The 24,162-nt window shown below is 44.0% G+C and overlaps 1 protein-coding gene across 2 annotated transcripts; it reads right to left on the bottom strand.

The window, feature by feature from the left end:
• Positions 1 to 392: 392 nt before the first annotated feature.
• Positions 393 to 19,949, bottom strand: NINJ1 (ninjurin 1). 2 transcript variants are annotated; one of them, XM_078612332.1, is made up of 3 exons: positions 19,410 to 19,949; positions 9,812 to 10,079; positions 393 to 7,669 (listed from the first exon to the last, which is right to left on the bottom strand). In XM_078612332.1, exons 1-3 carry the CDS (start codon positions 19,452 to 19,454, stop codon positions 7,503 to 7,505), a joined length of 480 nt encoding a protein of 159 aa, XP_078468458.1. In that variant the 5' UTR covers positions 19,455 to 19,949; the 3' UTR covers positions 393 to 7,502. The 2 variants fall into 2 exon arrangements, with proteins under 2 accessions (XP_078468458.1, XP_078468459.1); XM_078612333.1 differs by having other exon boundaries at positions 9,836 to 10,079; positions 19,410 to 19,943.
• Positions 19,950 to 24,162: the final 4,213 nt, after the last annotated feature.

The raw sequence follows: 24,162 nt of genomic DNA, 5'->3' as shown, positions 1-24,162 counted from the left end.
CAGTGTTCTTCACTGGTGGCCCCTGATGGCCTTTCGTGCGGCCCTCCACAATACACACAATGTGAAAACACCACTTGCAGCGGTGTAGCAGGCCCTCACACTCACCACTTATGTTCTTCTCAGACGAAAGTGCCCCCCCTCTGAAAAATTCGTGAAGAACACTGGATTTGAGGATGTATCTGTCGTTTGTATTTCCAAATCTGTTTTGCTCCTCTTAGCTTAAAGAGGCCCATGGCCACCATGGGCCTTCAATGCACAGCCAAGGGCAATTATCCAACACTGTGACTCGTAAAACAAAGCATGATTGTGCTAAACATAGTGAGGATTGGAATCACAAAATGCAATGGATGTGATTCATGCCGCGCAAAAAAAGGAGACAGCCACATGCTGAGCAAATGTCACGCATTTTTTTTACTAGACTGTGCATACAAGCGTATTATGTAGTCCACAGTACAAAAAGAGGGAATATTTTTTCCCTGAGAAATCGTATTAATGTATGAAAAAAAGACGTTTTAAAAATTGCTACTTAAAACGTTTACGAAGGCTATTTTATGTGCGTTAGCTTTTAAAAGTAACTTGCATCCAAACGTAATTGACATGTTGTCAATGAAATATATAAGCAAGGAAAAACAGTCATGCCTTCTTTTAAAAACTGTAAGGCCTCAACGTAATTAATTTTCCATGGAGTAAATAAATTCAACGGCTGGCGTTTAAAAATCAACACGGTTAACTTTTAATGACAGCGAGCATTTTTTTATGCAAGCCTAATTACAGTATTGTTAAAATGTGACCCAAATACTTATTTTGAAGACATGATTATTCCTTAACACGCGCATTGGCATTGTCTGCGTCACAATGCAGACATTTTCTTTATTCATGCCATATTAAAATTAGGTGTGCATAGCATGTAAAACTACAATTCCTCAAGTAATTTTTAAATGCCCATTCATATTTTCTATGTTACAGGAACTACACAAGTAAATCAAGGCACATTTCTGGAATTCACAATATTGCAATCAAGAATGTATACTCAGGTGCCGCTTTTTCCACTCATTTGCTTAGTTTCCAATTTACTGTTTTCGAATAAGTGCTGAATACTGGCACTCACGTTCTTTGGAAACTGAAAAGGATGGATTGAACCGTGCATGTCCTTCGAAAAAAATGTATTATATTCTTCAACAGGATACAAATGTATGCCCTTTAAACAATTTAAGTGCATTTGGAATGCTGTGAATACGAACTCTTTGGGGCTTTCGGTCCAGTCACGTAAATAGAAATAATAGACCATTGTAACCTCATTTGCCAGTAAATGAGGTTCCAATGGTGTAAATGCTTACCCCGAGCTCTCATACTCTGATGGTGCATTGTCTTTGAGTTGCGCGCCTTTTGGCGTCATCTGGTCCAACACCAGGGTGAGACTAGGCTCTAAGGAAAGCTGTCTCGGGTGTGGACCAATCAATTTCAAGGACAGTGCATACATTATCATAGTTATGTTTTTTGTTTGCATTACGACTGGAGGTATTGTGGTCTATGCAAACATGACTCCTTGTAAAACAGTTTTGTTGCCAGATAAAAGGGTAAAAAACCAATTATCTTCTTCTTGGTTCTTTCGGTAAAGTAACGTAGAAAGAACCAAGAAGATGAATCCCTGCAGTCACGAAAGCTTTAAATCGAAACCAATTATCATATTAGAAATAACAGATCGCGACGTTTCGATCGCAACACAAGCAATCGTCTTCAGGTGCGATCGAAACGTCGCGATCTATTATTTAGATTTACGTGACTGGACCGAAAGACCCAAAGAGTATGAATTCCTGAATCAAGATTTAATCAGTGAATACGACTTTAGAGGCGAATTCCATCCATAGTTATAAGGAGCTAAAAATAATAATAAACCAAGGTGCACAACACGAGCTGTGGTTAATGAGAAATAATTCCGTATTAGAAAACTGTTAATCAACTCGTAAACTGTGAATCAACTCATGCTGTCAAATAAATGCATCGTCTATTTTCCCCAATTACCATTGCTCACGAGATGAAGAATCCGATTGTACATCTCAAGTGCAGTGTGCCCCATGTGCTACATGATACCGACCTGCTCAAGATATCTTTCACAGGGCTGGCTTTTTTGTTATTTACAGAGTAGAGTGCACACTTACCCACAAACTCTGCTGTGAGCTGAAAAACTATCTTTTGCATTCTGGTTTAGAATTTGGCCAAATTAAAATCAAATGTATCCGATGGGTTGTTTGTGTAGTCACTGGTGAATGGGCTGAGACCACTAACTCGCTCAAACTGAAAATCCACTTCTTACTCACCAGGCAGCTGCCTGGATTCAAACCTAGGCCCTTGGCAATTTTTTCTCGGACTTCTAAGCTGCTTGGCTACCTCCATTTCCCCCCTCATTCTGATTGGAAACCCAGTGAATGTGGATCATTACACCACAAGTGTCGCTGCCTTCATCACCAAATATGTGACTTGGAAGACATTCTGCCTAAAATGCAAAGCAGTTTCAGATAAATAACTGGTGCACAATACACCCACTGTATAAAAGTCTCACATTCTTCACACGACAGTATACAACAAATCAAGTAGACTCCCACTAATTTACATCGGTAGGATCAGATGTCTGGAATGCAGACTGTCACGCTCCTATATTAGTCATGGTGCACAGGCTACTTTTACAAATTTCAACTGTCCATAGCAGAGGTGCACATTTTTTTACACAAATGGTACACAATGGCACCTGGGATGGAGGCTGGCCAATCAACGTACGACATTTGAACCAAACAGGGGTATATGTTTATAATTGAAAATGTACATTTAAGAAAGAAAATCTCATTTGTAGTTGTGTTTGCTCCAAACAGCTTAAGGTAGCATGAGCAAATAATTTGCAAATAATTTTGATAAATCACGAGTTGGAGGTCAACCGAGGTTACAAGCAAGTAAGTCAGTTCGTGTCAGGTACGGAGCACATCAAATCGTTGCATGATGAGAGGAGGCAACCGCTAGACAGACATTCATCCTAATGATTGACTGATCATGGCTGATGATGACGATCCGAAATACACTTTGACATGCACAATTCAAGGCATGTATTATGAGCATGAGAACCAAATCTCCAATTCTCACGAATTAATCAATTGAACTTTACAATTGTTAAAAAATTCAGCAGGGGTTGTTGATTTGATGAGCCTGGAGTTTGCCGGCCCCTCCTCACCACGACAGTCTCATGCACTTGAGGTTTACGGTGAGAAGACGAACACCGTGTGGTTACACTCTCTATATCGAGTAAATTCTAGTCATAAATGTGATAAGCATGGCGCAAGGTTTAGAGGCCAGAGCCAGTGGTGGAAATTCCATGTTCCTATGGCACAGGCTATATACCATAGGACTACCACTTATGAATTCCCACAAAGTGGTACTTAATTTATTGACCAGAGAAATGGAAAGCCGAGATTATTGCAAGCCATGAGCCACACAGTCATCTGGCAAGTTCACCGTAAAGTCAATGTGTACACAATTGTGCTCTCCTTTCATACGAAAAGTCACGTGCATTGCCTGTACGTAATAAAGTGAATAAAATACAGGAATGGGAATCCCAGTGTTTGTTTCCCGATACACCATGAGCCAAATGTACCGCCCAAGCCTCTGCACAATGACAGCAAGTCCGTATCTTCCTGAAACTATTTACATAGCAAAGTAGAACGGTAAAGGTGCAGTCCTGCAATTGCTTGCTCATGCCACTGCTGGTGGAAGGGCCTCCACTAGAGGGAGCTCTATAGAACCCCTCTGGAGTGGTATTTGGCCTACTCTTCGATGCAATCTACTGATTGACTGTGACAAAGCCATTTACACTGTATTTTGGTGAGGCAATGTGCAGTATATATGTCCGGGGTGTTGCACCAGGAGACGTCAGTTCAGTGTGTTAACCAAATTGATACCATGGTAGTATTCCTAGTAAATCATAACTATAATAATTTACCTTGTAAACAAGATTATATAAGCAGTACTCTTAACTTTGCCATGTGGCTAAGTGGCATTTTGTGCACCTGCAAATTCTCAAGAAGAATTCAACGAATTTTATGTTATAAAATATGAACAAACTTCCATAATGTAAGCACCCTCAAATGCAGTTTTGAGAATTATGATGTAAATACCTTGTACAGTTATACCTGCATGCATATTGTGCCTAAATAGGTCCTGACATGAAGTTAAAAAAAAACACAGTACAGTATAACATTTCAGGTAAGCAAAACAATCACCGAACAAAATCAAAAACAGCATGTGTGCAAGGTTATTTGTTCACAATCTATTAAAAAAAAGGCTAAATCTGATCAGACAACCTCAGGAGCAATTGGTTAAGTAATTTCTGACAATTACTTGCAGAATATGTCACCGTCTGACAAAGAGAATATTGTCCATCATCACCAATGTTATTGTTGCAAACATTGCAAGCATTTTTTTCGTTGTCAAACCATTTAACAAATCACTCTTCGACGGTCTTTTTGGTGCTGTAGCACATGTTGCCGCGACAGGACGTACAGTCTGTTCTTCTATATGGCGTGTTTTCATCACGCGAATTGGATAGAAATGGGATGAATGTATTAGGGACTACGTCTTTTTTTTACGCGTATTGGATAAAATGCAATTGAGTGAACACAACTACATCGCATGAATATGAATAAGCGGTTGTACAGCCGCCTCTCGGCATAGCATCACGCAAGGCGGGATTCTGCTATATGCTTCTAGATGCTACCCATGCGCCTCGGTATTTGTTCAGCCTGCGTTACGTATATCACGTGTTATCGTGGACTGTGCTTTACCCTTTATTTCACATGATTTATCATAACGCGATTTTTCTATAACGCAGCGTTCTTCAGCAACGCAACTAGCGCCGTTATAGGAGAACAGACTGTAATTCCAAGGAACGTGCTTTACAACCCAAAAACAAGCCGGAGAGCCTGTAGTACAGCACAAACGTGGAGGATTTGCAGTCCTCTTTTCTGATGACCGAGACTCGGCATGGGGACTCGTCGTAGAGGCTGCTTTCAGTGTTTTTTCTACTCAACGTATCCACAGGAATTCAGGGGGTAGCGGGCTTCAATGGGTTTGTCAGGGTTCACGGATTGTGTCATGACGGCACGCCTTTTGGAAACGAGAGAAGAAGTCAGAAACATGACGCAAGAACAACTCATCTGTTTCCGAAAAAACGGTGGGTTTTTTTATGTTTTAAGGAAGGATGTTATGGGCGAAGAGTTAAAATGCAGAAGTATGAAATACAGATGTTATAAAATAACACTTAAAATCAATCAACGCTAAATCGTGCGGGTATAATTTACATAATACCTACACGATGATCTAACATAAAATAAACTAAACTAAATATGAATCGTAACATTGGTCGTGAAAGCCAACGTGTAAAATAACAAAATGACAAAATGTTTTACCATTGACTTTATGCTCCAATAATTAATCTGAATGCAAACGTCAATCGCTAATGTGGCTTTAATGCCCGACTCAGCACACAGTCAACGCGAGCACGTTGCTGCACAGGAAACGGACGGCATGGTCCTGAATGCAGCTCATCATGCGACTACAAACCAGCCGGGCTTGGCGGATTCCCACAAACCATGGCTCCAATTCACACATGGCGTGGCCTTTAACGTCATCTATGTATGTATTATGTTGAACTTCTTTCGCACCGTACGTAGCCAACCGTGCTAATCGGAGGTGATTATTGCAGGTGGCAAAGACCACCACCCCCACCCCCCCTTAATCCACTTTCTCAAGACACTGGAGAAATTGGCCAAATATGTAAATTCAAGATCCTCCTAAAATAAATTGCGACTCAAGTGAGGCATTCTTGGGAAAAAAAAGTAACTGTTAATTATTTGCTAGCGACAATAACATTGCCATGTATCTATCCAACTAAACCTAACCGAGACTCAAGATTATTTTTCATATGACCGATGTTGATGTAGACTGTAGAGCAACAACTGTAATTTCACATTGAGGTGGTTGAGCCAGACGATTGCGCCAGGAGTAGTGGAGTGGTGAACCATCGCTGTGATGCCTCCTTCATATTTGAGTTATGTCCTACTGGACATATGTGAAAGTCTGAATAATGATTCTGATATGTTCCATGGCCTGTTCTGGGTGACGACAGTTGCACACCAGAGATGTTTTTTAATGTTCCATCTAAACTCAAGATTATCGTCCAGAAATATCCTACACTTGGACACACAGTAAACCCTTGTTAATTCAAACACATATGGGGCTCTGGCCTTGCTGAATGATCCAATATTCCGAATTATATATAATGGTACTCCACAGTGGCTCCTCCGGCATATATACTAATATTGTATACTGATACTGTATACTCATACTGTATACTGGTACTGTATATTAATACTGTATACTAATACTGTATATATGCCAAAAGCGCAGCCGTGCCCAATTATCCCCAATTAAGAATCATCAAATGAACCTGATGGGGGGACCCTGGGGTGGCCCATCAGCCCCCGGCTCTCGCATAAATTGCGTTGCGACGTCATTTAATGTGCTTGAAGGCAAACGATACGGAAATATATTCCTCTCGACGAGGTCTACACGAAGCGCAAATCAAAGTTTCAAAGTTTTGTTTCTTCTGCGCATTCGTCCTCGCCGCTGCGCTTGAACGGAATGACCCGCGCCAGGCGGGTCGCGGCGTTTATGTGCGCGGTGGGACAAAGTCGCCAAAAATAAATAAATTACGATTTTTACTTCCATTAATTCGAGACCCCGGGGTCCCGCCATACGGTTCAAATGCCGAAATAACGAGGTTTTACTGTATGTGAAAGTCCATTTTAAAGACTGCTTCGATTTTCTAAAGGAGGGAACTGGAGTGCCCAGAGAAGGTTTTACTTACTGTAGCTGAGTGGCATTTACTACATGAAAGAGGCGGTGTGATGCTCACATTGGCTGATGCTGTGGTGCGGAGTTGTGAAAGTGTGAACTTGAGCCAAGGCAAGTGCCCCTTAAAATTATTGAGCTAAGGGTTGGCTGCCTCCTCAATCTATAAGCATATACTTAATTACTTTACAGGCTAATATTAATCAGATTTACTGCACGTGAATAAATCATCCGATCTCCTCATCAGATCTCAGAAGCTCAGGTGGATTGAGCCTGGACGGTGCTTGGATGGGCGACCACCGTCTTTAGCACGGTTGGCTATGATTGGTGCGAAATAAGTTCGAGATGTGTACATACAGGTGTTGTAGCCTGCTTTGCGGCTATATTGCCAGCAGCAGGAACGTATTGGGGAAATGATTCGTTGTTGTGCTATAATATGGCTCCTACATCTACGCTCCCCCACCCCCTACATCATCCGCACTGACCAGCGTGGTGAAGCGTCACGAAATACCCCCCCACCCACCCACGACCCGCACATCGCGGGCAGGCTCGTATCCAGGAGTGGACTGAAGACAAAAACTCTGTATCTGTGCACCAGTTATCGGTTGCTATTGGGGGGCCTGCTGGGTTGCGGAGACAGGACTGCCGTTCTTCTGAACCCCGAAGGCCGTGATGAAGACGTTGACCACGACAATGACGAAGATGAGGCCCGTGGCGATGTTGTTGAGGAGGTCGAGCTTGCGGTGCTTTCCCGCGTCGTTCAGGTCGTACTTCACTGCAACGCGAGGAGGGGCAGGAAGGTCGAGAGGTCAGGAGGTCAAAAGAGAGGGAGCCCGATGTGAAACGCCAGACACGCCATGAGCAAGGGCAGAGGCAGGGAACCCTTTGCCGACCAAGTAGCCCCTCAATGTCGCTCGGCAATCAATGGGGCCGTTTTGAATGTTCCTCCGTGTGTGAACGATCGATCGGGCCCCAGCCAGGACTCCTGGACTGGCAACATCCTGCATGGTACTTACATTACACCAAGGGCTCACGGATCGAACACAACTTGACGAGATATAACCTCCCTCCGAAACGAATCGTGACCCCGAATCGCGACAACTCATCCAAGTCAGGGGGATCAAAACTGTTAAAACGCAAGATTGTCGGAACCCCTGTACGCACTGAACAAAAACATGTTTCGTGAAAAAGATGCATTTATGTCTTGCTGTTGACAGCGAGATGCAGCTTAGCCCATGGCCAGCGTCGGTTGGGTTTAATGCAACACTCCATAACTACCCGGTCGCAGAATGCAACGCGGCTGGGCTTGCGATGTTCAGCTGGGTCGTAAACAGCCTCCTATGATCAATTAAGTGCTTTTAACTTTTTACCATTGCAGAGCGTTTAGAATCCAAGAGGCTCATGAACTGCCCCCTCCCCCCAACAACGGATGAGGCATGTAACAATGCGCTCCCTCGCACGCAAGCAGAGCAAGTGGCCAATGGGAATGCACGGAGGCAGAGATTTACAACTTAAACAAGCAGAGGGGTGGAGCTCATCTCCTGTTTACAGCCCTGAGCAAAGGGGTGGAAATTCCGAATTCCCATGGAAGGGGCGTGTAATCCCACTTGACAATCACTGTTGGCTTCTCCCCCCCGCGCAGGCTACGGAAGGTGGCGAAATAAGTTCAATATACAGTACACACAAAGCGATACTCCAAACCTTGTGGGCCGAAATTCTAAGTCCCGCATATAACGGGGTCCCCCTTTTTTGGGGGAAACTCTAAAAATTGCTCAAGATTTTGAAAAGTCACACTCCTTTAGCTCAAAACCAGGACAGCGCGTGAAGCAATTTTGCGTCAGGTGTTATCCGCGTCTCCACATCACGAAGGAACGACACACCCCCCCACCACCTTAGCCAGTACCAGGTGAGTCCTCTACCATGCAGTATCCACTGTAGCATTGGATTGTGGGTCCCAGAATTGTCCCATGGTTTCTGTGGTTCTTTTTTACCTTTTACGTTTCTTTATATGGTTCTTTTACGACATAAAGAGCAATATACATATGATTACAAGCTGTGCATGAGCAATATTTGGCCTTCATGGAAATGACGGGTTTTTACGAAGAAAACACGTACACAGGGGCACCAAAAACCACTGAATTAGCCTGGTATTTTGAGGACAAGCAGAATTTATTTTACTTATTTTACCAATCCCATCTGGCCAGGTGGCTCAGTGGCAGTGAACAGCTCGCAGTCGGAAGGTTGAAAGTCCAAATCCTGTGTCAATAAAATAAGTACTGCTTTGTGGGGGAAATCAACCGTGGTTGTTCTACGGCTACTCGACATCTGTGAAAAAGTACTTTATAGCTTGTGGGATTCCTCCAGTATGAATATGATTATTCGGTTACACTCGCCCCCGCCATAGAAATGCGGAAATTCCACCACTCGCTCAGGGCTGTAAATCAGAGAGGAGTACCAATGCCGCATTACACACAAAGTGCTTGCCACAAATGAACCACAATACCTTGATGATCTCGTTAATCAGCATAACCCATCATGCGAACTCTGGTCATCCTCACAGCGGCTTTTGGCTGGCCATCAAACAAAGACGGTCACCGCATCGCACGCTTTCAGATGCGCTTCTGCGGCCGTCTGGAACTCTCTTCCTTTCGATATTAGGAAGCCAATGGAGCTATGCACTTTGAAATCTAGATTAAAAACTAACTTCTTTAGAACTTATTTTGTGTTTAGATTGTTGTCCATCCCACACCTCCGATTAGCACGGTTGGCTACGTACGGTGCGAAAGAAGTTCACCATACAATGCTCAATTGAGCCAGAAATCACTTTCACCTTTCTGAAAAGAACGAAAGGCCGAGCGAATCCCCACTGAGATTCCGCGACCTTAACCATCTGCGCATCATGGGGTAAGAAACGCACGTGGGACGGAGAGGCGTTGCCCACCAATGAAGATGAGCAGGACTCCGACGACAATCTGGAAGATGATGGAGACGGATAGCAGCGCGATGAGCACTGCGTAGAAGTTATTGGCCGTGCCGTGCTCCATGACAGCCTTAAGCTGCGACGCGTTGGCCATGAGCAGTGCGACGTCCAGCATGCTCTCGGCGGCGCTCTTTTTGGTGGCGTAGTGGTTCAGGTCCAACTGCCGGCGCCCAAACACCCGCCCGCCATTAGCCGGCAGGGCTTCCTGGGGACAGCAGAGAAAAGAAAACGTATTTATATTTTATCTTCTTTCGCACCGTACGTAGCCAACCGTGCTAATCGGAGGTACGGGGGAAGGACGGGAAACTAAACCCAAGCAGTCCTAAATATATTAGTTTTCAATCTCGATGATTTAAAAGTGCATAGCTCCAGTAGCTTCCTAATATCGAAAGCAAGAGACCCAAAGAGACCCACATAGATCCAGAGACTCATATAGAACCACAGAGACCCACAGAGCCCTATAAAGACCCATAGCGACCCATACTCGTATGGATGTATGTTAAACTTATTTCGCAGCATGCATCGCCAACCGCGCTAATTGGAGGTGTGGCGGAAGGACAACAAACAAGACACAAAACTAATTTCTAAATAAATGAGTTTTCAATCTAGATTATTTAAAAGTGCATAGCTCCAGTGGCTTCCTAATATCGGGAGGAAGAGTGTTCCAGACGGCCGAACTGTAGGTCGAACGTGTGAACTGGGAGTTGGGTATGCGAACTGGGAGTCGGATTTGAATGTAATTAGGAATGTGCAGCCCTTGCTAGCTCGCATGGGCCTCCATTAGAGGGAGCTCTGGAGCACCACTCTTGACAGAAGTTGGCCTACTCTTCTATGCTGACCAGACGTTTTTAAAGAAGAGTTGGGAGTACCCACGCTTTATCCCACCACTCACACGACCTCCTGATCATCCGTGGCCGTACCCATTTATACTGCTGAGTGGAGGGAGAAAGGGGCTACTAAATAAACTTGCTCCATTGTTCCACGTTAAGTGTTAGTCACAAAAAAATACTGACCTCCAGGGCACATGTCATCAAGGTGAGGTAATATTTAACTTGGGCCCAAACTTAATAAAGGGATCCTTGTTATCAAGAGTCAATATACCTTAAGACAAACTAAATTATATATTTTAAATTACTTTTTGTTTTACCAGGTAAGGCCTACTGAGCTATATAATTCTTTTTCAGAAGTGACCCGGACACAAATGATAGCTCAACGAAGTGGCTAATCACGTGGTAATTTCTAGCAGCCAAATACTCTAAACGCATGTTGATTCTAAATGTGGAGGGGGAAATCCGGAGGCCCCGGAGAAAAATCCACGTGACCACGGGGAGAACATGCTTAACTTTCGGTCACAGTTCCTATAATCACTGTTACATTGCTTATGGCTTTATTTTGGTGATTTCGAAAACGTTTATTGGTTTGGCCATGTTTGTTTGTTGTAGTACGGAGTTAGAATGATGGCTTTAATCTAAGTTGTCTTGTGGTTGTTGTTGTTGTTTGACTTGCATCCCACTGGGATTTTTGCACAGCGTTGGTGTACGGTACTTTTTTTCTGGAAGACTTTGCAGTTTTTTCCTGGATTTTTCTGTTTGCTCATAGTCACTTTAAGATGTTTTCTTGTTCATGTTTTTGTTTTTTGTTTGTTGCGGTTGCACCCGATTCAAGAGCTCACAGGGCTATACCAAATAAATGAAACTGAAAAAAAACCATTCAAACTATACAACAGGGCGCCATTGTCGGGATCGACCCCACGACCGCCTGTACACCAGGTGAGGTAGTTAACATCACGGCACCGCGAATTGACTACAAAGGTGCATTCATCACATTTCGTCCGAAAGCAGTTCTTGTTTTTGGTAGTGTCTGTGAAACTCGGTTATCTGTGACCTGTGTAAATTATCGTTTTCTGCGATTAGGAAAATGGGTTGAACGCGACTTGACCAACGAGACCAAATAAGCTCGAGACAATACAAAGGAGCAAGTGAAAGGATGGGCAATATAAGTGAGCCAATAAAACGTAGGAGAAAAAAGTACTGATTCTTGTATTGTGACTAAGAGACAATTCATCTCACGAAGGAGATTGGTGGTGAGCGAATTGTAACCTTGCTAGTTCCTGGTCATCAAACAAGGTACATTTTGAAAACACTTCAATTGCGTCTCAGAGGCTATGCCATCATGTAAAACAACACAACTCTTACTCACGCATGATGCAGGATGTGAGTTCTCCTGAGTGCGCGGTCAGCTCTTCATTGTGCTTTTGGGTTGCGTTGCGTGTTATTTGGCACGTCCGATTTTTTAGCTCGCAGCTTATTCAGGGTGCCACGGTGGCGAGATGTTAACTACCTCGCCTGGTATACAGGAGGTCGTGCGTTCAATCCTGACCCTGGCATGCTGTATATGTGGAGAGTGCATGTCTCTCCCTGTGGTCGCGTAGATTTTTTTTTAGAGTATTTGGCTGCTAGAAATGTCCATGTGAGTAGCCACTTGGCTAAGCTATGGTTTGTGGCCTGGTCGCTTCTGAAAAAGAGCTGTATAGTTCAGTGGGCCTTACCTGGTAAAATTGAGCCGATTAATTAGACCAGTCAAAAAAAGGTTCACAATTACTGTAACATTCTAATCTTCCAGAGGTTAATAATCTCTTACAATGCCTCTGCATTCACGAGTAAGGGTGTGTGTGGGGGTTTTTTGGCAATTTTACTAACCAAATACTTTCAGAAAACCATTTCTATTGTTGTTATTATTACACGCTTTTTATGAACTCACTCTGTCTGTTGTTGTATCCTCAAATCTTGCAACTCAATTTTTATCCACTTCCCAATGTGGTATTGACTGCAAACCTAGTATAATTATGTCATATTGATGACAATACTATATATTGATGACAATACTCATTAAAAATAAAAAATAGATGTTTTTAAACGTCATTTTTCATATGTTAAGTTTCGGCTTGGGTCTAATTGTCCACGCTCAACTCACGTCGGTCCCTTACGTTATGGAAAGCTCCGGGGGCCACTTCCCGGAGTCGTGGAGTTCTTCCATTACTACTAGTACGGTACATTTCATTAACGCGTGTTTAAAAAAAAAGTTATTTGAAATATTTCTTATTTTTAATATAAAAATGTTATGATATGCAGAGTACTAGTGCAGCTTGCGTCATTATGTAGGACGTGGCAGTGCGAAAACCTAATAATGAGCACTTAATAACGCATTCATACGTTTGTATATTTTACTGCACACATTTCTTTTGACAGTCAAATCTCTTAAAGTGGAGGCTCCCTCAATAGACTGTCTTGTAAATTTGTTTTTGTGATCATGTAAACTTGCACTTGGGATAATTTAAGTGTAAGAACCTTTAAAAACGGGGGTAAACTTGAGACAATCCCAACATATATGACTACAGGATGTGTTCTATTAGTATGGTGTAACATTTAAAAACTTCTCAAGCATGTCGTAAACTTAAATAGCGTTCTCTCCCAGTTACGAAATGTTTACTTTATATAAATCAGCTGTGGATGAGCCATTGCTTCAGACCAGAGCAATATTCTGGAAATGTCTGTGGGAAAGTACCCACGGCCAATAGTAAAATCCCTGCAAAAAAACCCTTAGTTATCAATATTACTTTTATAAGGAACACGTGCAATGCAAAACTTTGTAATTTGTTTCTCAAAGAGTGCATATTGCAAAATCTGCAACCCAAAAAAAGATCCGCTTCCTGGTGCCAAATGTTTCCCTTTGCTGCTTGTGCCCCAGTTTAGCTTTTTGTGAAACAGCCTCCCTCCCTCTCTTTACAGAACGCCACAGTTACATAAGCGGCACAACGATGCCTTCGTCCCCGCAAGCCGTGTAGATGAAATGCATGCACAGCAAATACATTTCGATTTAAAGCTTTCGTGACTGCAGGGATTCATATTCTTGGTTCTTTCAGTAAAGTCACGTAGAAGGGAAATAATAAAATAATGAAAATAAAACATTAGAAAATTCTCACGACGTTTCGGCCACAACGCAAGCAGCCGTCATCAGGTGAAGAAACAGAGCTGTCGGAAAGACAGGACGCTGTCAGGACGCTGTCTTTCCGACAACTGTTTCCCTTCTATATGAATTTACCGAGAGAGCCAAGATTAGTATATACATTTATTTCGCACTGTACGTAGCCATACGGCTCTAAACCCATAATCTTAAGACAAAAAACCTTTTACTTTTACTGGTAGGAACCTCCTGGTTACACCAGCCCACAGGGGATTATTGTGTCTGTCCGTCGTGCAGGGAGGGGCTGGGTGAGGAGGGAGGGGCTGGGTGGGGAGGGGAGGGTGGGGAGGGGCTGGGTGGGGAGGGTGGGGCTGTGTGGGGAGGGGCTGGGTGGGGGGTGGGAGGGGTGGGGCTGGGTGGGGAGGGGGAGGGTAGGGAGGGGCTGGGTGGGGAGGGGAGGGTGGGGAGGGGCTGGGTGGGGAGGATGGGGAGGGTGGGGTCGGGCTGGGTGGCGGGTGGGAGGGGTGGGGCTGGGTGGGGAGTGGCTGGTCACCCCGTGGTGCCCTTATAAAACTCAACGTTTAACCTACTCACGCCGGATTGTGCCCGCCCTCACAGTCGGGCATATTTGCGGAATACACCACGCCGCCGTTGACCATGGCCATTGACCGAGCAACCCAACGTTCCTACCAGCTCCCTCCGCAGGAATGTGTTTAATTTTGCCGGCCCTTCCCCAACTCACAATGGCTAGCGTGGTGAAGTATGGTCAAACACAACCCACGACTGCCACAGTTATCGAGAGACCATGATGGATTGGCAAAGTTCGGTAAATTCGTCGGGAATGCCGAGATTAAATAAGAATTCAAGGGGATTCTGGATTATGCACAATGAAATGGCAAATTATTTTAAACCCTTCATTTAATATTTTTCAATTGTCCTGGGCCGTTAGAAGGCACCACACTGTAACGTACCATCTCAAATTTCTGCATAATCCATCCATTGTTGCTGCTGCCATCTGCTCTGAATAAAAGCCGCTGACAAACCATTAACCTACGACAGTAGACATAGGCCGTTGTAAGGGCAGCGTGAATGAGTTTTTTGATGGAGCGGTAGGCTTGAGAGGGATGAGAGGGATGAGTCATTTTGCTGAGTCACTACAATGGGCGAATGAGTCACCAAGAGGGGCTCAAATTGTCACGAGCCTCTCAATATCTGGTGACAAAGGGAATGGGGCTGACTATCAAAAGGGCCTCTACTTCACTGTGTTTATCTTAACCGAGAAAACATATTTTCTAAGGCATTCACTGAGTTCGAAAAAAAAATTGGAGGCACTATTCCACTTACATGAAAGAACAATATTTATGTCCACGTCTCCGTGCGTTCTTCAGTAAACCACTCCGGTCTGTGCTGCTTCAAAGAGCAATAGCGAAACTACACAAACTCTCTCCTGTAGCCCTCTCGCGGGGAGCCGCAGACCTCGATATTGGCATCTCACTCCTGAACTTATTGCCAGAGGTGTGGACTCGAGTCATGTGACTTGGACTCGAGTCAGACTCGAGTCATGAATTTGATGACTTGCGACTCGACTTGGACTTGCATAACAATGACTTTGTCCCACCTATGAGATGTGGACTCGAGTCATGTGACTTGGACTCGAGTCAGACTCGAGTCATGAATTTGATGACTTGCGACTCGACTTGGACTTGCATAACAATGACTTTGTCCCACCTCTGCTTATTGCCATACGCAAGAACAGAAAATTGCATCCTAAATTTAATTCAGAGGTGCATGACATTTTTGACATTTCAGGGTTCAGCAGCAGACCAATTTGGTATGAATATTTACACAGCCGTTTGTCAACCCACCATTGTATCAAGGCCTCCCCCCCCCATGTCATACGAGTTGCCCGACTGTGCTTTATCATGGTGCAAAGTATAGGAAATGTAAGCAAATCACGAAAACTAAATAAGCTACACTATTTTTATTTTCCTCGGAGGATGGGTCAGGATGAGTTTTAGATGTCACCCAAAATGGACATTTACCATAGCCGGGAAATTGAACTTGGGAAGTGATGTTCAAGCGCAGGGCAATAAGCACTGCGCCATCCCTCCTCATCGTCAAACACATTAAACGTGTCAGTAAATTTACTGTATCAGTCTATGGCTTTCAAAAATTTAATCGCAGTTATGGATGTAAAACCCCACTTCTTAAACACCCGTAGTCTGTTCCACACATCAGAATTAGGGGTAAAAAAAACACTCGTTCCGGTCACGGCTTACACCAGTGGGCACCACAGCACCCATCAACCCACAAAAGGGTTTTTTTGGTTGAATCAAAAACGTTGTTAACATGTGATCTAAACCAAAAAACCATGATGAATAAAATTGGTCGCAAAAGCCTACGTGTTTGAAATGAACCGACACATACCGGCATGGACAAGTATGGTCAAACAATCCCCACGACTAACATGTTCTTAGTTCTTAATCAGGGCTTAACATTTTAATTATTGCATTAATAGTGAGCTGAAGCAAGGTGCTTAGGTTATCCACTGCACCCACCGAAAACGATTTAAAGTTAAGCCCACAGATGTTTTATAAAACATTGGCAAGGAGTCGGGTAAAAACACAAACCTTACCTAATATCTTTCCGAGTAATGCCAATCGATGTCTTTCGAGCCAGCGAAAAAGAATGAAGGCTGTGTAAATATACATATTGATAGTGTGTGCTATTTTAAAATACAGTACTGTTTTATTTATCCATGAGAGTTTCCAAAGTTTTTATTTATGTAAGCATCATATATTTGTTTAAAAAAAAAAGAAAATATAAAACTGGAAATTTGCAAAAAGAAATGGTCTTCTTACTTGAATGAGCATTGGGATAGCATTTGGTGGAAGTTACTAAAAAAACACTTTTTTTACCAGACAAGGCCCACTGAGATGTGTAGAGCTATTTTTCAGAAGCGACCTGGCCACAAATGACAGCTCAACGAAGTGGCTTGTCATCACGTGGCAATATATAGCAGCCAAATACTCTAAACCCATGTTTCTAAATGTGCAGAGCCAAACCGAAGCACGGGGAGAACATTTCACGCGACCAAGGGGAGAACATGCAAACTCCAAAAATACAACAGGCGTCAGGGTCAGGATCGAACCCACGACCCGTTGTATACCAGGCGAGGGAGTTAACATTTTGTCACCGTGGCGCATTCATATGGTGGGGTCCAATCTTCCATTGACCACTGCAGAACAAAGCTGTTTTTTTTACTACTTTCAACGTTATCCCATTGTATGGCTGAGCTTTCTCCAGGTACTTTCTAGTTTCCTCCCACATTGAAACCCAAACACACCTTATTGGGACTCAAACATCTCATTGTTTGCAGAAACCTGTTTTAAAGTTCTGAGACTGACGCTTTCCAGGGGGCAAATAAAGGGCATTTATCACCCCCAATTATTTTCACGTATACTGCATTTGTTCTATAAATAAACCCACGTGTAATTTGAGTCTGAGAAGTGGTTGAAATAAAAATCTATATATACCTACTACAGTATCTAACTGTAGTATGAATAAAGCACTTGCTTGTATTTCATGATTGCACGGTACAATATGCACTCTGTACTTATTGTACACAAAATAATGCTGGCTTACAATAGATTGTATTTATAGAATTCCCATGAGAGGACTGTAATGTCCTCAACAGGTGCATTAATCGACAGCCCTTTTCTCAATCCACTGCTGGATGAGTAGTGGAGATTATTCAATAACTGGCATGCACAAGCATCGAAGCGTGGCTTATTTGCATACTTATATAGTGTTTAGTTATTGTCATTTTAAGTTACACAGACATAGCTTGTACCCTAACCCACCACACTTGAGATGTCAGCGCATTCACTTCTCTACGTTTGACCCCCATTAACATGGGGCAGAGATGCCTCCTCTTCGCCATTCATTACTGCCATTAGCCAGAACAACTTCTCATTTACCTTATTGCAGGGGCAATCTCCCTTGCTACTCGCCACGGTGGCTGGGAGATGTTATCTGCCTCGCCTGGTGTACAGGAGGTTGTGGGTTCCATCCCGATCCTGACGCCTGTTGTATATTTGGAGTTTGCGTGCCTCTGTCTCTCCCCCGTGGTTGTGTGGATGTTTTTCTCCGGGCCCTCTAGTTTTTCCCTCCACATTTAGAATCAACATCACGCGTTTCGAGTATTTGGCTGCTATACATTTTCACGTGATAAGCCATATCATTTGTGGCCAGGTCACTTCTGAAATTGAGCTACACAGCTCAGAGGGTCTTCTCCAATAAAGTAAAGAAAATAGTTTAGTTTAAATAGCTTACTCAACTCAGATCTACTGCTAGCCGGCATCTCTCCTCTGCTACTCTACTCATCCCCTCTCCTGCTCGACTCGGCACACGACGATGGTCACCACTACGCCCGGCCGTCTTTGTCTCCCTAAGCGGCGATGCTCATACATCTCACCAGGTACTCAATTGAGGCCGAGTCGACCTAGGAGGTGGTGGGAGGCCCTCAGGACCGGTTCAGATAATCGTCACTTGGCTTTGGTGGCCGTGAGGGGGGTGGTAGCCCACCGTAGTGCAAACACGTGGCACTGTGTACTAAATACAGCACGCACGTGGTATACTGTACACACACACGTGGTATACTGTACTGCACAGTGTAACGGTGCCGCACTGTACACACGCACGCGTACTGTAAACACGTGTACAGTGTTAACTAGTTGCATATATAGTCTAAACAGTACAGTACTATACCTGTCAACCCTTTATCGGTGCCCTACATTATTAGAGACCAACTCAGACCGTACTGGTCACCCCGTGTCCCGTATACATCTCAATGTTGTCCTACAAAGTCCCATCACGAGGGAGAAACACTCACAGAGACACAACATGTTGCCCTATTACAACATCTTGCTGCCGTATGAACCTAAAAACACAAATTTCCTTGTACAGGAATAAGAGGTAAGACCGCATGGGTTGTGACAGCGATGCAGTATACACATCATATACCGTGTAGACTGTATAGATATACACAATGTAAGTGCTATGTATGATATGCTGTACTAGTGTACGCAAACACGTGCAGTCTACACGATGCATACAGTATACGCACATCTATGCAAGTGAACGGTGAGCAGTTTGCATTGATCGATCACGTCAACAGCAATGGTCGATACATTGCTGAACGATGTTAAACAGAATTAATAATTGCATCGATCCATCTCCCCGTTATTATTGGGCCCGGACATGATTAATCTTAGCTAGCGGCATATGATCGCCGCTAAAACGATGTTTAATATGATTACTAATAAAGGTTGTTTTTGTTAGTTAGATTAAGTATAAATGTGCCGTATCCCTCCACCACCCGACACGTAAACAACGCGAACTACTTCAGCGCCAAGGTGTGTTGGAGAGTAACATCCACGACATTTAAATGTTGTCGTTCTGTAATGCCGTGTTCTTCCTATAGGTTGAGCATCGACAAGACACACCATGTACACACAACAACAACGAGTAGGATGTGTAATGTAATACAAGGTGAAGTATGGCCACTCACCGGCGTGGGTTGTAGCCTGTCGCCTTCCGGCAGGGTCAGCTCCATAGCGCAGTGATCGACCGCCACCACCAACAACTTACACACACAGTGTGTTAATATACTACTACTACAACACACACAGTGTGTTAATCTCCTACTACTACAACTCACACACGAACACTCTGTTGCTACTCTGTGTTGTTAAATCACGACCTGCTCCCCAATCCACAACCCACCACCAACTCGCTCCCCGCCCCGGGCGAGGAGGAGGTTTAGCTCAGCGCCAAGATCGTAGCGGAAACAAAGAAACCCCCCCCCCCCCTGTTCTCTCTCGCTCTGTCTGTCTCTCTCTCCTTGACGTCGTCGCTACATTAACAACAATACAACCCAACACACCAACAACACACACACCAACACAACACCAACACAACACACACTGCAGCAGTAACGGGGCTGTTGTAGGATCCCAACGAGGCTTCGTGCGTGCGGAGTTGCTGTGCTAATAAAGGCACCGGGGTGGAGCAGCAGGAGGGGTGGTGGTGGTCAGTGGGAATTTCCAAAAAACCACAGCGGATGGACCCTTTTAGGAGGTGGGATGATGGCTTGGAAGGTTCCCTCCTTTTTCCCACACCACGCCGCCGTTGACCCTGGCCGTTGTCCCCTGGCCGTTGACCCTGGCCGTTGACCCCTGGCCGTTGACCCTGGCCGTTGTCCCCTGGCCGTTGACCCTGGCCGTTGTCCGAGCAACCCAACGTTCCTACCAGCTCCCTCCGCAGGAATGTGTTTGTTTATTCGGTCGGTAGGAGGTGCTCCATCACGCGAGGCTGTGTTGTTGTGCTTCAACTTGTGTTGTGTGTGTGTGTCTCTTGTGTGCTGTGTGTACTCGTTCACAGGATGTGAAAGGGCCTCTTTGTGTCTGTGTGTATGGTATGAAGTACAGGCCTGTTTTGGGTGATGTACGCAAACTCCTGTGTGTTGTGTATGAATCATTGTGTGTGTTGTGTATGCATCATTGTGTGTGTTGTGTATGAATAATTATATGTGCTGTGTATGAGTCATTGTGTGCGTTGTGTATGAATCATTGTGTATGTTGTGTATGCGTCATTGTGTGCGTTGTGTATGAATCATTGTGTATGTTGTGCATGAGTCATTGTGTGTGTTGTGTATGAATAATTGTGTGTGTTGTGTATGGACGTTTGTGAGTTGTGTATGAATGTTTGTGAGTTGTGCATATTTGCAAGACTTATTCAAATACATAAGTGGATTGGAAGAGCTAGGTTGGGAATAATTACAAACCTGTGAACCCCTGATCAGTGCCCTACCTTATCACAGACCAATTCAGACCGTATTGGTCACCCCGTGACCCTTATAAATCTCAACGTTCATCCTACAAAGTTCCATCACTAGGGGAGAAACACAACGAGTACAAAATAAATGTTTGCCCATATTGAAACGGCTGTACGCTGTAAAGACCTGAAAACTAAATTTCCCTGTACGAGAATACGGGTAACCCTTATGTGTTGACAGGTTTGTAATTATGCATGTCGTGTGTGGCACAATGGGGAATTGAGTCGTTTCATCTGCCAATCGTCCGAGTTTCTGTTCTTTGGCCTGTGGTGCACCTAGCCTGGCACAAATGCAGTGGTGATGGCACTGAAACTCGTCTGCTATGTCTGTAGGGGCCCAAACAATCGATATTTCTCCCGACTCACTTTTACTGAAATAGCTAAGGATGTTTTCAACCCCGTATAACAGTAACATGTAAGGCTATTTAACTAAATGTATTGTTTTATTTGCACCGTGTATTGGGTTCAGAGGAAGACAGTCTCACAGTGACAGTTATAAAAAAACAAATTAAAGCTACAATACCCACAATTAAGTCTGCTTCTTCTTTCGTATGGATTCATATCAGATTAAAGATGTAATTCCAGATGTTATCCACTCAATTGTCTGGCTCAGATGCAGTGTGGACCTCGTCCGTGTCTCCTTTAAAGAAGACAGCAGCAGCAGCAGCTGTTTAAGATGCCGGTCGATGGTTTTGAGATCCGTGGCCGCTCTCATCGCAGATCACCGAATCTTCGACGGTGCCAATTTGTGGCATTGGGTGGGTCCCATGGGCCATGCCCGCGCCTGGTTCGGTCGATGGTCGAGACCATTTGGCGTGCGTGGAAGGTTGACACCGGGAGGTTCTCCCATGGTGGCTTCCTTGTACGAGATGTTGGTTTTTCTTAACGTCGGTCGCGCTCCAGACTTGCACAATTGAGTCATCGTTCGTCGTGCTTTCGTGTCGGCCCATCGGTTTAGGATTTCCTCAAAGGGGTTGGATCGTGCGCAACTTTATGCTGCTCTATTAATATGATCGCCAGATGTATTTATCGGGCTTGGTCTATGCTAGACCGCAGGTAATTTTTTGAATGAATGTTTTTTTAATGTTTTCTTAACACGTTTTTACTTGTTTATCTGTTGATTCAGGAGCCCCCTTCTGGCCGACTATGCGTTGCATATCGCTGCCGCATACCCCGTAGTTTCGCCCCTGTACGTATGTTCAACTTCTTTCGCACCCTACGTAGCCAACCGTGCTGTGGGAGCATCCCTTTCTGCGTGTGTCAGCCATTCTTCCTCATCTCCCCCCTCCTACCAGGCACGAACGGGGTGGGTTGAACTCCACCGTGTATTAGTGGCAATCTGCCGGCGTGTTCTCTGTGGCGAAATGCTGTTTTTTCCTGTCACCAGCAGCTGTGCTTTCGCAAGAGTTAGTTCCAGAAGATATGAGTCTCAATAATGTGGACTTAGTCGTGGGAAGTGTTTTGTTTGTTACGTTTAAAAATGCATTGTTCCTGTAAATTTTCATCACCCAGAGCAGGCAAGGACTGCCATGGGAATGTGCAATTTCCATCACCGATTCAGGTCTGTCCACGAGGAGAAGTGCCACTGAACATTTGTTTGAGCAGATAGACACTTGAACAATTTGTTCAAGTTGTTCCCTATTACAGTACTGTATATTGAAAACTCCCTATCGGTGTCATGTTATGAAATGGAGACATTCTCATTTGGAACTTTGTCAGTGCATCGTCTTGGTTCAGAGAATAGTTCTGCACAATGATGTCAATGAAGTCCCTTTGATAGACCCCCTTTAGCCACACAAAGGCCACTCCTCTCTATATATACCCTGCAAAGACAGCTTTTCCGAATGTCACTATTGGCTCAGGACTATAAACTAATTATGAGCAATTCTACCACATTAGTTCGAGAACATACTTTTCATTTGTATTTATCGGACGGTGATATTGGTACTACAATTTAACGGACATTCGTGACAGTATGACCATTAACTAACCACTGCCCCTACATACAGAGCACAATGTGGATTTATGTAGTGTCTACCTATGACCAAATATCCAGGCACTGTACAGAAACAATGGACATATTGATCTGATAGAGAGAGGTCGTCAGTCATGGGCAGAGGTAGAAGCAAAGTATCAAGTTGAGACTTGAACATGGGCAGGAAGTCAACAGCACAGAAGCTTCTGGGAAGATATTTGCAGACTATGTCACCGGTCCTGGTTTTCCCAGGATGGTCCTTATTTGACTGTGCCTGTCCTGGGAAATCTATTAGTATTTCTGGAACATTCTACGCCCTGGTTTTAGCCAGTTGTTAAGTAATAATACACCACTGAAGAATCCGTTTACATGAAGTTCTCCCCTCATCCAGCATTGTGAGAAAATGTTTCTATCCTTAAAATTATTGGCGAGATTTATTTCTTCCCATGATAGTATTATTTCCGATGGTATATTTTTATTTTAACTGCATAGGGAGCCAGCGGCATGATCCGAGCATTGACAGCTGCATAATACGTAGCACTGGACATGAGTGATATGAATAGCAGCGTGCGCACATCGCCTTCTGGTGGACGTGTCGTTTCTTGCCCATAGAATGTGCCCACAATCGTATTCAATGGTTAATGAGGTCATCCTGATTTAACATCTCGCCACGGTGCGTGTACATAAAGATCCTTTGATGTATGGATATTAGGCAGGTGCCCGGCAGAGTAATGAAACGCTATCTTCTCTGTACCGTAGATTTCACTCCACGATTATATCTGTAGGTGGATTATCTTGGGTTGCAGATTAGCCCTGCTTGCAACAACAATAAAGTACATCGTGCGGGCTGGTTTAACTATTAGCTGCTCTTCAAACGCCAGGGGTCAGTGACTCTGTGCCCATGTGACCGCAAACAAGTTTGCAAGTAAAATGAGCACTTTGATAAAGCAATACAAAGAGAATACATTGTATCTTAATCCCAATTCTACATAGTTAAACCTCCCCTCAACCCAGATCATCAGGAGATAGTCGGGTTTTTTATTGATTTGCCACACTGGGTGCCATAATGAACTGCTACCTGGATATGAAAGCAGACAAATCGCTGCGTATATTTTCCATCCAGTGTCTACAGCGTGCTGCATACACATGCATGCTCTGGGTCCCTAATGGTACAGGAAATGCAAAGGAAACATGGGCTTCATAGCATCCCAAAGTAAATATATTTCTATGGAATCAAGCCCACTCACATATAGACTTCGCGAATTAATTGCAGCATTACTCATGCACATGTACAGCCCTTTAATCAATCCACTGCTGGAAGACAGCCTCCCCGCGCTGTATAATTGTGGGAGCGCACAAGTATAGTACAACAATGTATTTTGGTGCACTGTCCTCTGATGGCACTAACATATATTGTATTGGTGGTACCGTTGCCTGTTGCGGAAATTCCACA

This window comes from Lampetra planeri, chromosome 38 (assembly GCF_965212315.1).
Source record: "Lampetra planeri chromosome 38, kcLamPlan1.2.h2, whole genome shotgun sequence".
Taxonomy (NCBI): domain Eukaryota; kingdom Metazoa; phylum Chordata; class Hyperoartia; order Petromyzontiformes; family Petromyzontidae; genus Lampetra; species Lampetra planeri.
This window is presented reverse-complemented; position numbering and strand designations above follow the sequence as displayed.

Excerpts from the sequence above, each read along its gene's own strand:
- NINJ1 (XM_078612332.1), bottom strand. The coding sequence starts at position 19,454 with ATGGAGCTGACCCTGCCGGAAGGCGACAGGCTACAACCCACGCCG. Across the intron at positions 10,080-19,409 it reads ACAGGCTACAACCCACGCCG|GAAGCCCTGCCGGCTAATGG; the intron begins GTGAGTGGCCAT and ends TGCTGTCCCCAG. Across the intron at positions 7,670-9,811 it reads GCAACGCCTCTCCGTCCCAC|TGAAGTACGACCTGAACGAC; the intron begins GTGCGTTTCTTA and ends CTCGCGTTGCAG.